The sequence below is a fragment of the Eumetopias jubatus genome, unplaced genomic scaffold (assembly GCF_037043125.1).
Source record: "Eumetopias jubatus isolate StellerSeaLion01/CBP00866 unplaced genomic scaffold, mEumJub1_p1.0 scaffold_9, whole genome shotgun sequence".
NCBI classification, from domain to species: domain Eukaryota; kingdom Metazoa; phylum Chordata; class Mammalia; order Carnivora; family Otariidae; genus Eumetopias; species Eumetopias jubatus.
Window position 1 is genome coordinate 117,207,789 of NW_028274815.1, and position 14,692 is coordinate 117,222,480.

At 40.1% G+C, this 14,692-nt stretch overlaps 1 protein-coding gene across 3 annotated transcripts in view; it reads right to left on the reverse strand.

Annotated features, from left to right (window-relative positions):
* Window positions 1-10,932, reverse strand: part of UQCC1 (ubiquinol-cytochrome c reductase complex assembly factor 1) — a 95,900-nt gene extending 84,968 nt beyond the window's left edge. For 2 of the 3 annotated variants that reach the window (XM_028118799.2, XM_028118798.2), the window contains exon 1: window positions 10,855-10,932. In XM_028118799.2, the coding sequence (XP_027974600.1) occupies window positions 10,855-10,878 (24 nt within the window). In that variant the 5' untranslated portion in view covers window positions 10,879-10,932. Of the gene's footprint in view, window positions 1-7,474; window positions 7,628-10,854 lie in introns of all 3 variants that reach the window. The other variant, XM_028118800.2, reaches the window with a different exon arrangement.
* Window positions 10,933-14,692: the final 3,760 nt, after the last annotated feature.

A 14,692-nucleotide genomic window follows, 5' to 3' on the forward strand; every position in this document is an offset into this window, starting at 1 on the left:
ACTTCTGCAGATTCAAGCCCAAAGCAGGGGAAGAAAAGTAATGGGAAATTACAAGTAGGAACAATACAAACTTTTGAAAGATTTTCTGAAGAATTTCATCATATTTTTTCCCCACATCAACAAAATTTTTCTCTATAATTTTGGTTCTACTTGGTTTTATGCCAATACTTTAAATCAGTTCTTATTAGAAGAAAGAAGCAATCAGCTCTGTTCTTTCCTTCTCCGGTCCTACAACAACAATTTCTTGTCCAAACCCTTAATTGAAACTGAGGTGCAGCAGAAAGGGTATTTGAATCCCAAGACAGTTATTAAATAGCTGTGTGACCCTGAACTAGTTACTCAACATTCTAGACCTCCATTTTCCCTTATGTAAAGTGGGAATAATAAAAGCTACCTCACAGGAGTGTTCCAAGGATCATTTGTAAAAGCACCTCAAGAACACTGAAACACAGGACACCTGGGTGACTCAGATGGTTAAGCGTCTGCCTTCGGCTCAGGTCATGTTGAGTCCCACATCGGGCTCCCTGCTCAGCAGGGAACCTGCTTCTCCCTCTCCAGCTCCCCCTGCTTGTGCGCTCTCTCTCTCTCTCTCTCTCTCTCTGTCAAATAACTAAAATCTAAAACACACAAAAAAGCATCATTTTAACAATTGTTACTGAATTATGTACATAAGCTTCTCCTTTCACAGCAAACTGTCAGAGCAGCAAGAACCACTTTCTTAAAATATTGTTTTGAACCTGGTATTCCCTTTCTCAAAAGTTTGCAGTGCCTCCAAGTGCCCTTTTAGTCAAACCTGATCTTTACCAACGGGACCCTTCTAGACTCAACTTTATACTTACATACCCTGCCTTGTATTCTCCATTCAGCAGTTCCAAAACCTGACTCAGATTCCCTGGTTTGGGAATTACTGCTCCTCTCCACACAAGCTAATCCCCTTCTGGTCAGTTCCTCTGGGACTCTTTTCCTCCCTCTTACCCAACCCATGAGCTCATTAGCTTCAAGAAGTCTCCCCAAACTCCAGGTACTGGTTCTACTGACTCTATTCGGCCCATTTTCCTCCGCACCTCTCCCAGATTTATATTTATAAATGAATATAAATCTGTGGACGTACTTCTCTCCCTCTTAAAGATACTGACATTTCAGGCCTGTAACAATTAGCATACCTCAACTCCCAAGTTTAGGAGAACATTTATAGCCATTTCCAATGGTTAAAATTATTGCTTTAACTTAGGATAATATATACACCATAACTAATGGGAACTTGTTTTATTGTCTTTTTGCCTCACCAACACTTCAAAACCAAAATTTTAAAGACAGGTTTCACATTTTTATTTCCTGTGCATATTGTAAATTGCTGGTGATTTTACATTTGTATTTCAAAATACTCTGACAGACCAATTTTTCAACTATACCTTAATCAGTCCACTGACCAGCCTGTTGCCGCATGTGGTTTGTTTTTTTTTTTAAAGATTTTATTTATTTATTTGAGAGAGAGAGAATGAGAGATAGAGAGCATGAGACGGAAGAGGGTCAGAGGGAGAAGCAGACTCCCTGTCGAGCAGGGATCACAATGCGGGACTCGATCCCAGGACTCCAGGATCATGACCTGAGCTGAAGGCAGTCGCTTAACCAACTGAGCGAGCCAGGCGCCCTGCCGCATGTGGTTTTTAAGATACATAGTATTTTTCTCAGCTTACTCATGAGCTGGAAAAGGCTTTACAGGCAGTCCATTCTCCTATTCCCCATAGTGTTCTTTTATAAAGTGCACACAAACACTGAGTTAGTAAATACTGAACCATTGCTCCTAGGGTAAATACAGGCTTAGGTGTCTGCAAGCCTCCGGTCACATTTTCATTAACCAATCAATACATAACCTTGTGTGTTTCTGTTTAAAGACATCTTGTTTTATTACATATGTGTATATATATGCATATATAGTTGATTCATTAACATTGAACTCATGGCCAATAGCACCATAACTCACTCCTGAACAAAACTTACCTAACACATAAATTTTCTCTGTAAGGAATATGACAGCCTTCTTGCACTTAGCAACACCTGATAGCACTAAATGGCACTAACATTTGGGGACCATATTAAACAGGGAAATCACCAACAAAGCACAAAAATGCAAAAAAAAAAAAACAAAAAACCATGGCATTAAATAGACCGTGAAAAGGATCGATCCTGGGATCGAGTGCGATGTCGGGCTCCCTGCTCAGCTGGGAGACTGCTTCTCCCTCTCCCTCTGCCCCTCTCTCCGCTCATGCTCTCTCTCTGTCAAATAAATAAAATCTTTTTTTTTAAGATTTTATTTATGTATTTGACAGACAGAGACAAAGCGAGGGAACACAAGCAGGTTGTGTTGTTGCATGTTGCAGCTCAAATTTTTCACTCCTCTGCACATATCCATAAATGACCGCAAAAGTGCCATGAGTACTGATTTTGGGATTACAAATAAATTTTAGCAAGTATAATGAATTCAATAATACAGAATTTGTGAATAATGAAGATCAACCACAGTCACCAAAACTACTCTGCAAATGTCCACTGGCTCCTGTACTCTGAATACCATGGATACTAATTCAATTCCATAATCCGAAAGATAAACACTACCTTAGCAAACTGTCCTGCAAGTTACAAAGTGGCATACTATGAAAGGATACTTACACGGACAGGAGGAGCAGAGAATGTTCATAATTACTGAATACTCTGCCTCCTCCCACTTTGTTGGGGTGTCCAATCTAAGCTTTAAAAGACTGATTAAATCTGGGAAAGATTTGAGCAAATCAGTAAATACATTAAGATTGAGCAAATAGGCATATATATTATTACAAATATTAAGGGTTCCTATTAGAGAAAGGAGTTAACAAATATGAAAAGACAGAAGGGTAAAATAAACCCTGTTACTAGGATGGATTTAGAGTAATTGGTATGGGTTTTTAATACATATAAATATAGAAACAGATGTGTATTTATGTATATGTATAAACTTACATATACTTCTTATCCCTGTCTTGATAGGTCCTGGAGGCAATGACTACATCTAGCATCCAGGTTTGGTTTCAAAATAGCAATATTCACTAAAAAGAATTAGTGTTCTCTGGAGAAAAGTTGACTTCTGAATGGAGTTGATGCTCCTTAAAGCTTTATTTGCAAAGCACTAGCATTATTTGATCTGTTAGTGGCTCTTTGGAAGACTTCATTTGCAAGGCTGTCCTGGAACTCATCCAATATGAAAAAACATGCCCCCAGGAACATTGGTTGAAAACAAATAAAGGCAATTGTTCAACTTCATGGCTGCCTGAGGTAGTGGATAATACCTGGGGAAAACAATAGGCTAATAAAAAAGCTTAAAAGGAAAAGCAAGAGAATGAGCTCATAAGGGCTTTGAAAAGGTCTGACATATTCCTGTGAATCTGAAGGCCATGCTTATGCACAGAGCTGTGTACAGGAACAGGAAAGACCTGAGACCTCTGGTTGACCTTGAGGCTCTTAGGAAGTGAAGTTTAAGACAGAGATGTTAAACGACCTGCAGAACGTTGATCGTGTGCCCCAACATGTGCACAGAGTCCCTCAACAAAAACCAGGAGACAATGGGGCACCTGGGTGGCTCAGTTGTTAAGCATCTGCCTTCGGCTCAGGTCATGATCCCAGGGTCCTGGGATCGAGCCCCACATCAAGCCCCACAGCGGGCTCCCTGCTCAGCAGGAAGCCTTCTTCTCCATCTCCCACTCCCCCTGCTTGTGTTCCTGCTCTCACTAACTCTCTCTCTCTGTCAAATAAATATAGAAAATCTTAAAAAAAAAAAAAACAGGAGACTTACTGGTTCCAAGTATTTAAGGAAGTCTCCAATCATTATTTGACCACTAAGCTAACTGAGCAGAGACCACACAACAAAGAATACAGACTTTACAGAATTCAGAAAGGTCACTAAACAAAAATAGTAACTCTGAGAAAGGGCAGATCTGATTTCCAAAATTGCCACATTATATTATTTAAAATGCCCAGGTTTTTTTGTTTTGTTTTGTTTTTTAAATATTTTATTTATCCAGGGCACCTGGGTGGCTGAGACATTAAGCGTCTGCCTTCAGCTCAGGTCATGATCCCAGGGTCCTGGGATTGAGCCCCACATCAGGCTCCCTGCTCAGCGGGAAGCCTGCTTCTCCCTATCCCTCTCCCTCTGCCCCTGCTTCTGTTCCCTTTCTCACTGTGTCTCAAGGGAACACAAGCAGGGGGAGTGGGAGAGGGAGAAGCAGGCCTCCCGCAGAGCAGGAGCCCAATGCGGGGCTCGATACCAGGACTCTGAGCCAAAGGCAGACGTTTAACAACTGACCCACCCAGGCGCCCCATAAAATGTCCAGTTTTTAACCAAAAAAAAGTATGAAGCATATAAAGAAACAAAAAAGCATGGTCCATACACAAAGGGGAAAAAATTGATAGAAACTGTCCCTGAAGAAAGAAAATAAAGAAACTGTCCCTGAGGAAGCTCAGATGTTAGACAAACTAGACAAAGACTCTGAACCTGCTATTTTAAATGTTTAAAATCTAAAGGAAACCATGTCTAAGGAACTATAGCAGAGTATAAGAATGCTATCTCACCAAATAGAGAATATCAACAGAGAGATTATTTTTTTAAAACACAGAAATCCTTGGGGCGCCTGGGTGGCTCAGTCAGTTAAGCAACTAACTGCCTTTGTCTCAGGTCATGGTACCAGGATCAAGCCCCATGTCAGGCTCTCTGCTCAGCAGGGAGCCTGCTTCTCCCTCTCCCTCTGCCTGCCAGTCCCCCTGCTTGTGCATTCTCTCTCTCTCTCTTTCTCACTCTGACAAATAAATAAAATAAATAAATAATAGAAATTCTTCTGTTGAAAAGACTAAATAAACATTTCACTAGAGGGGTTAAACAGTAGATTTGAAGAAGAGAAAATCAGTGACCATGAGAACAGGCCAACTGAGATTATCCATACTAAGGAACAGAAAGAAAAAAGAATGAAAAAAAAAATTCACAGAGCCTCAGAGAACTATGGTATACCATCAAATGTACCAACATATAATGGGAGTCTCAGAAAAACAAGAGAGAAATATAGGGACAGAAAAATATTTGAGGAAATACTGGCAGAAAACATCCCAAATTTGATGAAAAACATCAATCTAGAAATCCAAGAAGCTCAACTAACTCAAGTAGCATAAATTCAGATAGATCTATAAATGGACATATCATAATCAAGCTGCTGAAAGACAAAGACATAGAATCTTAAAAGCAGGAAAAGCTATTCAACATGTATAAGAGATCGTTGATAATATTAACAGCTGATTTCTTCTCAGAAACCATGGAAGACAGAAGGCAGTGAGATGAAAAATTAAGACTTTCTAAATAAACAAAAACTAAGAAAATCTGTCAACAGCGGACTTGCTCTACAGCAAATATTAAAGGGAAAACATCAGGCTGAAATGAGACCTCTGACACTATAGTAACTCAAATCCACATGACGAAATAAAGTACACTGATAAAGGTAACTACTTAGATAAATAAAAAATAAAGCATGAATCTATTTTTTGTTTATAATTATTTTTTATTTCCATTGTTATTTTTAATTTAAAAGGCAACTGCATAAAGAATAATTGTAAATCTATGCTGATGGGCACACAATGTATAAATATATAATTTGATAACACTCTCTAAAAAAAAAAAAAGATGGTCACTATGGAAGGAAGGAAGGAAGGAAAAGAAGGAAGAAAGGAAGGAAAAATAACCAGCATTAGCAAAGATGTGGAGAAACTGGACTGGAGCCCTTACGCTTTCTTGGTGGGAATGTAAACACTGCAGCCACTGTGGAAAATAAAATGGCAAATGCTCAAAGAATTAAACATAGAATTACTGTATGACCCAATAATTCTACTTCTGAGTACATACCCAAAAGAAGTGAGAAAAGGGACTTGAACAGATATACATACACCCATGTTCACGGCAGCACTATTTCATAATAGCCAAAAGATGGAAGCAACCCAAGTGTCTGTCCTCAGATGACTGAGTCAACAAAATGTGGTATATACATACAATGGACTATTATTCAGCCTTAAAAAGGAAGGAAATTCTGATACATGCTACCACATAGAAGAACCCTGAAGACATTATGCTTAGTAAAATACACCAGTCACAAAAGGATAAATACCATATGATTCCATTAATATGAAGTACCTAGAGTAGTCAAAATCATAAAGACAGAAAGTATGGTGGTTGCCTGGGGCTACGTAGAAGGGGGCATGGTGACTTATTTAATAGGTAGAATTTCAGTTTTGCAATATAAAAAAGAGTTCTATGATTGTGATGGTTGTGATAGCAGCACAACAATGTGAATGTATTTAATGCTACTAAACTGTATAGTTAAAAATTATTAAAATGGTACATTTTAATGTGCCAGGTCATGTTCTCAGGGTTGTGAGATCAAGCCCCACATCCAGATCTGTGCTCAGCACAAAGTCTATTTGAATTTCTCTCTCCCTCTGCTCCTCCCACCCCCGACACACACACTCTCTCTCTCTCAAATAAATAAATCTTTTTGTAAAAAGTACAGAGTGGCTCTCTGCAATTTCTACTACTGTCAAAGTAAAGCAAAAACGATCACCAATGCCCAGGTCAGCTCATAAAACCACAAACAAGTCACACTGCACTGCTCTAATGTCCAGTTCCTCTGCTAGAGCTACTCAGCAATAGCAGTGTTTTAGCTTCCTCCTGCTTCCTAAACCCATTGTTGGAGAAGGGAAAAGAGAGGAAAAACTTAAGGGGAAACTAATGAGAATGTTTTAGGAATACTACATCTCTGGAGTTCAAATTTCTTATCTTAAAATGGAGAAAACAACAGTGCCTACCTTTTCAAAGGGCTGTTGTCAGGATTAAGTAAATTCACATGTATAAAGTATTTAATAAGAGTGCTTACCACAAGGTAAATGCCCTAAAAACGTTAAACTTTTTTTTTAGGGGAGGAGAGAGAGATTATGTGCACGCACAGAGGTTGAGGGGGGTGGAGGGAGAGGGAGAATCTCAGGCAGACTGCCTGCTGAGCACAGAGCCCTATGTGGGGCTCAATCTCAGGACCTGAGATCATGACCTGAGCTGAAATCAAGAGTCCGGCATTTAACCTACTGAGCCACCCAGGGCACCCCGATAAATGCCCTAAAAATGTTAGCTATCTATATTCTTGCCCAGGAAATATCAACGTCTTATTTCAACTACAACCTTTATCTCAGCTTCCTTACTCTCTCCTGAACACCAACTCTCTAGCTACTTAAAAAAAAACAGTAACAACAAAACACCACCATCCTCTCAGCTGAATATGAGTCCTCAGTGAAGGACACTGCTATATTAACTCAGTCATCCAAGGCAGACCAGGGACTCACTGTTAAGACATCCCTCTCCCTCACCCTCAATATCTAACCTTTCACCAAGCCCTGTAGATGGTTTCCTCAATACCTGTTGAAATCATCCCTTCCTCTTTAACCACACTTTCCCCTCTTAGTACAGGCCTTCCTCACTTCTTCCAGGATTGCTTGAGTAGCTTCTGACTGGCCTTCAGGACTTGAATCTCAGCCGTCTGACTGATCCATCCACAACTGCTACAGGGATCTATTAAAGCAAAAATCTAATAGTGAGTATGAGAGTTTACGATGATAAGTTTTTTATACTTTCAAAATAAAATTTTTTAATTTCAACTTAAAAATGAGAGAAGAGAGGCACCTGGCTGGCTCAGTTGGTACAGCATTCAACTCCTGATCTCAGGGTCATGAGTTCAAGACCCACATTGGGTGTAGAGCTTTTAAAAAAATAAAATTAAAAAGACTACAGCTTTAAAAAATAAATACATAAAATTTTAAAAAATAAAAATAAAAAATGAGGAAAGAAACTAGTGTTCCCCTGACCAGTGGTGGTTGCAGGGGGAGAACAATAGGAGAAAAGGACTGAAAAAGAGCACAAAGAAATGTGGGGGAGTGAGAAACATGTTCATCATTTTTATTGTGGTGATAGCTTTTCAAGTGTATATCTATGTTAACAGTTATGTATAATTAAATAAGTACAACTTATTGTATGTCAATTATTCTTTAACTTTAAAAATTTAAATAAAAAAGTAAATGTATCAAAAACCCTTTAAAAATAAACTTTTTTGCCCGAAAAACAGAAGCTTTGACATAAATGCCATCTACAGCATGACAGATGATGCCCAGCAATATATATACATGACTATCACAGACTACCTATCTCCAGCACAAGTCACAAAAAGTCAGGGAGTGCATAACCTTGTCCTAGAACCCAGTCTCCAGGGCCAGGCGCAAACAGGGGACCACAGGAAACCAGCCTGGACACTGGGCTGCTATCAGTTCACATTAAGTTGCACACCATTCAAACCTCCTCAGTGTGCATTTGCAACTTACCCATGATGCATCTCCTCAGCCCATTTGAAAGACTCAGGGTCTCACCCTATAGAAGTACCTTAGTGGTTTATATTATAGGCATAATAACAACTTGAGAATGAAGATCGGGTTGTTTTCAACTTGAAAATTATTTGAAAAATAAATAAATAAAATTTGGAAAAAACCCTATTAAAAATAAATCTTCCCTTGCTTAAAATATTTCAAAGGCTCCCCTCTGCCTCAGGAGAAGCCTCTAATCCTAACCATGAAACACAAGGGGCCCTGACTCCTCTCCCGCCGTTTCCCCATAAGTGTCCCTGAGTCAAGCCAAAGATTCATATACAGTTCTTGGTCATCTGGCATTAGTAGCATAAGCTAATGCTTCTCTTCTATGCTCTCTCTCCCATTCTCTAGTGCTCTCATTTAGTTCAGGCATCTCTCCCTGATGGATGCTTATCCTCAAGCTGGGTTAGGTATGTCTCTACTCTGCTCCTGTAGCACCTGGTACAGACTTCTATCACAGCCTTTCAAGTATTGTATTAGTAGTTCTCTTTTCTGTCTCTCCTATTAGATTATCAACTTGAGAGAAAGGTGTATGTTTTTCATCCTCAGTCCCTTGGATAGTTCCTAGAATGTAGTAAACTCTCAAAACGGTTGCTAAACTAAAAGGAAGGGAAGAAAAGCACTTAAATGTCACCTGTATCAATCGATTTTCTGATCAATCCTATCAAACTTACTCTTAAGAAAATCTGAGGCTCAGAGAAATTAGATGACTTGCTCAAGGCCACATTCATAGTAAGTAATGGAGCCAAGCTTTCAACCAAGGCTCTTCAGGCTCCTAGACAGGTACATTGCCTGTATTTGTGAATTCCTCAGCACCTAATGCAAATGCCTCTTCAGAACAGGTATTCAATAAATACCTGCTGCTTTCATGTTTACTGCCACTTTCAACTAGTCCTAAGGGAGACTGTATCTTATAAGAGGCCTTTAAACAATCACAGTATAAAGTGAAAGTGATTTTAAAACCTAAAAAAGTAAAAGTGACTTTCCTTATCTAAACTTCGTTTTTATCTAAAAAGATGAACAGAAACGAAAAAATAGAAAAAAATCTGACTAACAGAGGGCAGTTGGGTGGTTTCAATGGATGCTACCACCTAAGAATAAACCTGCAACAGTCCACACACTCAGGGGGCAAGAATATTTAATATATCTGGGACAGCCACTAACTTCCAAGACAAATCAAGGTGTTCATTTTGGATATACAGCCCAATAAACTTTTTACCTTTTTCCTGACATACCCACCTTAAAAACTAAATAAGGACATCGTAGTTGCCATTTCCAACAGCAGTTCTCAAATCTGAATCAACTTCTGCCCTGGCATCAACAATTACTTCACCAAATGAATCTTTCTGTAAGTTAAATGAGCTATTATTCTTCAAACACTTACTGAGCAGCAATAGAGTGTACTGCCTTTGCTAGGCTGACAAGAAATACAAGAGGTAAAACAGCAGTCCTTGTAAACCATATATAAAAAGATCAGAAACGTTAAGTGTAAATAACAACTCACAAGATAGTCAGAGGCAGGAATGGAAAGTGTCTGCTCTGAAAAACAATATCCTTGACCCAATTTTTGAAAGACTCACTAAAATTATAAACCCTTCCATTCCTCAATGATCAGTAACTAAGTTCTGTATCTCCCTAACCTTTTTCTGCTGTCACTTTCTCCTTGAATTCCCAGATGTCAGAGTATGGAGAAGGAAAAGGACTGAATGACAAGCGCAGCAGTTTCCTTTAAGCAGTCTAGTAATCCTTCCTTCCTTATTCATTAATTCCTTCAATAAATATTTCTTGAACACCTATGATGTGCCATACACTGTACTAGACAAAGTCAAAACGACAGATTTGAGCCCCGTTTTCGTGCAGCTTTCAACCTAACAACCTGTAATAGTATTCCACTTAACTGTACAGTTACGAATCGTCTTACTGATCTCGGAAACAAACCCAGAGAACCTCAGAAACCAAAGGGACTGCAGATTAACCTCGTTTTTCCTATCCGGAAAAGGCCCGAAAGTGACTCGTCCAAGGTCACACTGGGCATCAGTGACAGAACAGAAACTAGAACCCAGGTCTCCCGACACTCCAATCAGTGCCCCACGTGCTGCCTCTCCCTGCGGGAAAGAGGTCGCATGAGGTGACTAAGAAAAAGCGAACTTCGCCAAATTTAGGTCCCATGTCACTCTCTCCCTCCTCCAAAGAGGGGGAAGCCACAGCCAAACAGCGGGTAGGGGGAAGTGCGACGCTGCCTCAGTTTCCCCGCAAGAGAGGCGATCGCGTAGCCTCGCTGCCGCACAAGCTCCCCTCCTGCACTTTCCTCCAGTTTCTCCCGCCCTGCCCTCTCCCACTCCAGCCCAGCGGGCGACCGCAGCAAATTACTCCTTCACTCACAAGGACTCGCACCAGCAACGCCATGTTCCTCTACAACCATTTCCGGGTAAAGGGTGGCCTTCCGGCGTTCCCGCGGCCCCCACCCCTTGCCTATGTTGTCCTTTCGCCGGCGGGTGCCCGGCAACGGCGGCGCAGGCGTACAGAGGCCGCCGCGCTCACGAGCGCGCGCTTTTTTCCGCGGAGCGCGAGGCAGTCTGGCTCGGGCGCGCGCCTCCCGTTCTCTCCAGTCTTCCCCCCGCCACGACACGTCACAGACGCTCAAGTCCTCTCCGCAGCACCTGTCCTCCTTGACCAATGGCCTCGGGCTTTTCAAAGCTCTCTTCTTATCCACCCCGCTTCACCCAGCCTCACGCCTCAGCGCCCCATTGTCAGAATGCTTCCAGACTCTACCCCCCACGGGAATCCCTCCCCCTTGTCACTGGGGGGTTGAAAAAAAAAGGACTTTGGGGGATCCCAACATTTAAGGGTTCCCTAAAAAAAGGGCCTGAGAAAGAGTTGTAGAGGAGCACAGGAGAGTGTTCAGCTGAGTCCTGAAAGTCAGGGGAAGAGGGCCGTCAAGGGCTGACCTGAGGCCTGAAGGGAACTTTTGGGGTTTCTGGCAGGTTGGTTGTTTCATGGGAACATCTTTGAGTATTGACAGAAGAAAGAATCAAGGATGCAGGGAGTTTCTTGAGGAGGTGGGAGAGAATGGCCTTGGCTGGAACATCTCTTCCATTGTATCCCAAAAGCAGTAGAGGAGAAAAGGCGTGTGGGTGGAAGCTCCTTTCATTCAGTCAGCAAAGACCCGGTAAATGTTCGCTATGCGCTGGTCACAAGGCAGGTGTGGATAATGGCTTTGTGGAGCTCCTAGACTGGTGGGGGAGGCATGCAAAAGTCTAGTAAACCAATGAAAAAATAAAATTATGAAAAATTATGAAAAAAAATATGGTAAGTGCTTTGAAAGAAACAACAAAGAGCTAAACTTGAGAATAACATGGGAACCTACACTTTAGATAATATGGCCAGATAAGGCCTCTCTGAGGAGGTGGCATGTAAGTTGAGATCCAAAGGATGAATAGGAGCTAGCCATGGGAAGTGACTCTGAACATGCTATTTTTATCAGCAAGTATTGGGGGGGTGAGAAAGGGAAAGAAGATTTGAGGGCAAGAGTCCTGAAATGGGAAAGAATAAGAGTTTATTTAGGGTACTTAGAGAAGAATTGGGTATTTACACCCCAAAAACACTAATTCAAGTGTTTTTGAAACACTACAAAAAGATACATGTACCCCTATGTTTATTGCAACATTATTTACAATAGCCAACATATGGAAGCAACTTAAGTGTCTATTCATAGATGAATGGATAAAGAAGATGTGGTGTATATATACACAATGAAATGCTACTCAGCCATAAAAAAGAATGGGATCTTGCCATTTTTGACAACATGGATAGAGCTAGGGAGTATCATGTTAAGTGAAATAAGTCTGACAGAGAAAAACAAATACCATATGATTTCACTCATATGTGGAATCTAAAAACAAAACAAATAAACAAAAAAGCAGAAACAGTCTCATAAATACAGAAAACTCGTGGTTGCCAGAGGGGAGGGGGGTGGGGGAATGGGTAAATTGGTGAAGGGAATTAAGAGGTACAAACTCCCAGTTATGAAATAAGTCACAGAGATGAAAAGTATATCATAGGGATTTAATCAATAATATTGCAATAACTTTATGTGGTGACAGATGGTGACTACACTTATGGTAAGCACTGAGTAATGTATAGAGTTGTCAAATCACTATGATGTATACCTGAAACCAATATAACAGCGTATGTCGACTATTCTTCAATTTAAAAAAAATAAAAAGAATCCAAAGAAAACCAGTGTGGCATCTGAATTAATTAATTCAGAATTAATTAATCTGAATTAATTAATTAATCCTGAATTAATTTAAAGAATAATTAAGATTGGCAGAAGCTAAATTATGCAAGTACCACTAGATGAAGTCTGTATTTTATTCTAAGAATAGTTGGAAGCCATTAGAGGATATTAAGCAGGGGAGGGCTATCTGGCTTATGTTTAAGAAGCTGATGTTGATCGCTCAGCATCAGGGAAATCCAAATCAAAACCTCAATGAGATACCACCTCATACCAGTCGGAATGGCTAAAATTAACAAGTCAGGAAACGACAGATGTTGGCGGGGATGCGGAGAAAGGGGAACCCTCCTACACTGTTGGTGGGAATGCAAACTGGTGCAGCCACTCTGGAAAACAGTACGGAGGTTCCTCAAAAACTTGAAAATAGAGCTACCCTATGACCCAGCAACTGCACTACTGGGTATTTACCCCAAAGATACAAATGTAGGGATCCGAAGGGTACGTGCACCCCAATGTTTATAGCAGCAATGTCCACAATAGCCAAACTATGGAAAGAGCCAAGACGTCCATCAACAGATGAATGGATAAAGAAGATGTGATATATATATATATATACACACACACACACAATGGAATATTATGCAGCCATCAAAAAAAACCAAAATCTTGCCATTTGTAATGATGTGGATGGAACTAGAAGGTATTATGCTAAGTGAAATAAGTCAATCAGAGAAAGACATGTATCATATGATCTCCCTGTTATGAGGAATTCTTAATCTCAGGAAACAAACTGAGGGTTGCTGGAGTGGTGGGGGTTGGGAGGGATGGGGTGACTGGGTGATAGACATTGGGGAGGGTATGTGCTATGGTGAGTGCTGTGAATTGTGTAAGACTGATGAATCACAGACCTGTACCTCTGAAACAAATGATACATTATATGTTAAAAAAAGAAGAAGAAGAAGATAGTAGGAAGGGAAAAATGAAGGGGGGGAAATCGGAGGGGGAGAGGAACCATGAGAGACTATGGACTCTGAGAAACAAACTGAGGGTTATAGAGGGGAGGGGGTGGGGGGATGGGTTAGCCTGGTGATGGGTATTAAAGAGGGCATGTATTGAATGGAGCACTGGGTGTTATACGCAAACAATGAATCATGGAACACTACATCAAAAACTAATGATGTAATGTATGGTGATTAACATAACATAATAAAATAAAAATTTTTTTAAAAAGCTGATGTTGACTACTATACATAGAATGGATCAGAGATGGTTAAATATGAAGATGGAAGACCAGTTAGTAGGCTAATAGTATCCAAACACTAATGATTTTCATATATGAGTTTAGTTTTGTTTTTGTACAGAATATAAAGACTTCCCTCATCAATCTTCCATAAAAGGATTTTACAAGCCAAAGTGAAGATGCTTTCTGCTTTCAAATCCATAGCTTACATATGCAATATTGAAAAACAATGGTGTAGTGCTCCTACATATACCTTAGGACAAGTGGCATCACGTATTAAAAAGAGATAAGAGGGATTCACAGAAGAGATGATGAGCTAAGATTTTGAGCACAAGAGAAAAAAAAAGATTAGTATTTAATTTCCTTTCTGATGATTTCTATTTTATCTGCGAACTAGCGGGGAGAGATTTTCTATTCAGAGGAATGCAGATGGCATGAGACTATAGAAGAGTGGAGAAAGTTTAAAGTTTCAAAGAGAACAAAAGATAAAGGGGGCCAGTTGAAACATGGAGGATCTAGTTGAAGTTGGTAACTCCTCATTTTTTCAAATTTTAATGTATTAATTAATTTTAAATTAAAAGATGATATATGACCTTCTATATCAGGCGACACATTCTCTTCTAAAACTTAGCATGTTACAGATAAAGCTAAAGTTCCTTTTACCAGCGCCTTACATTGCAACTCCTTCTACCCTCTCTAAAATTGAATTTCCTTCTAGATATTTTGTAATGTTTTCACATATA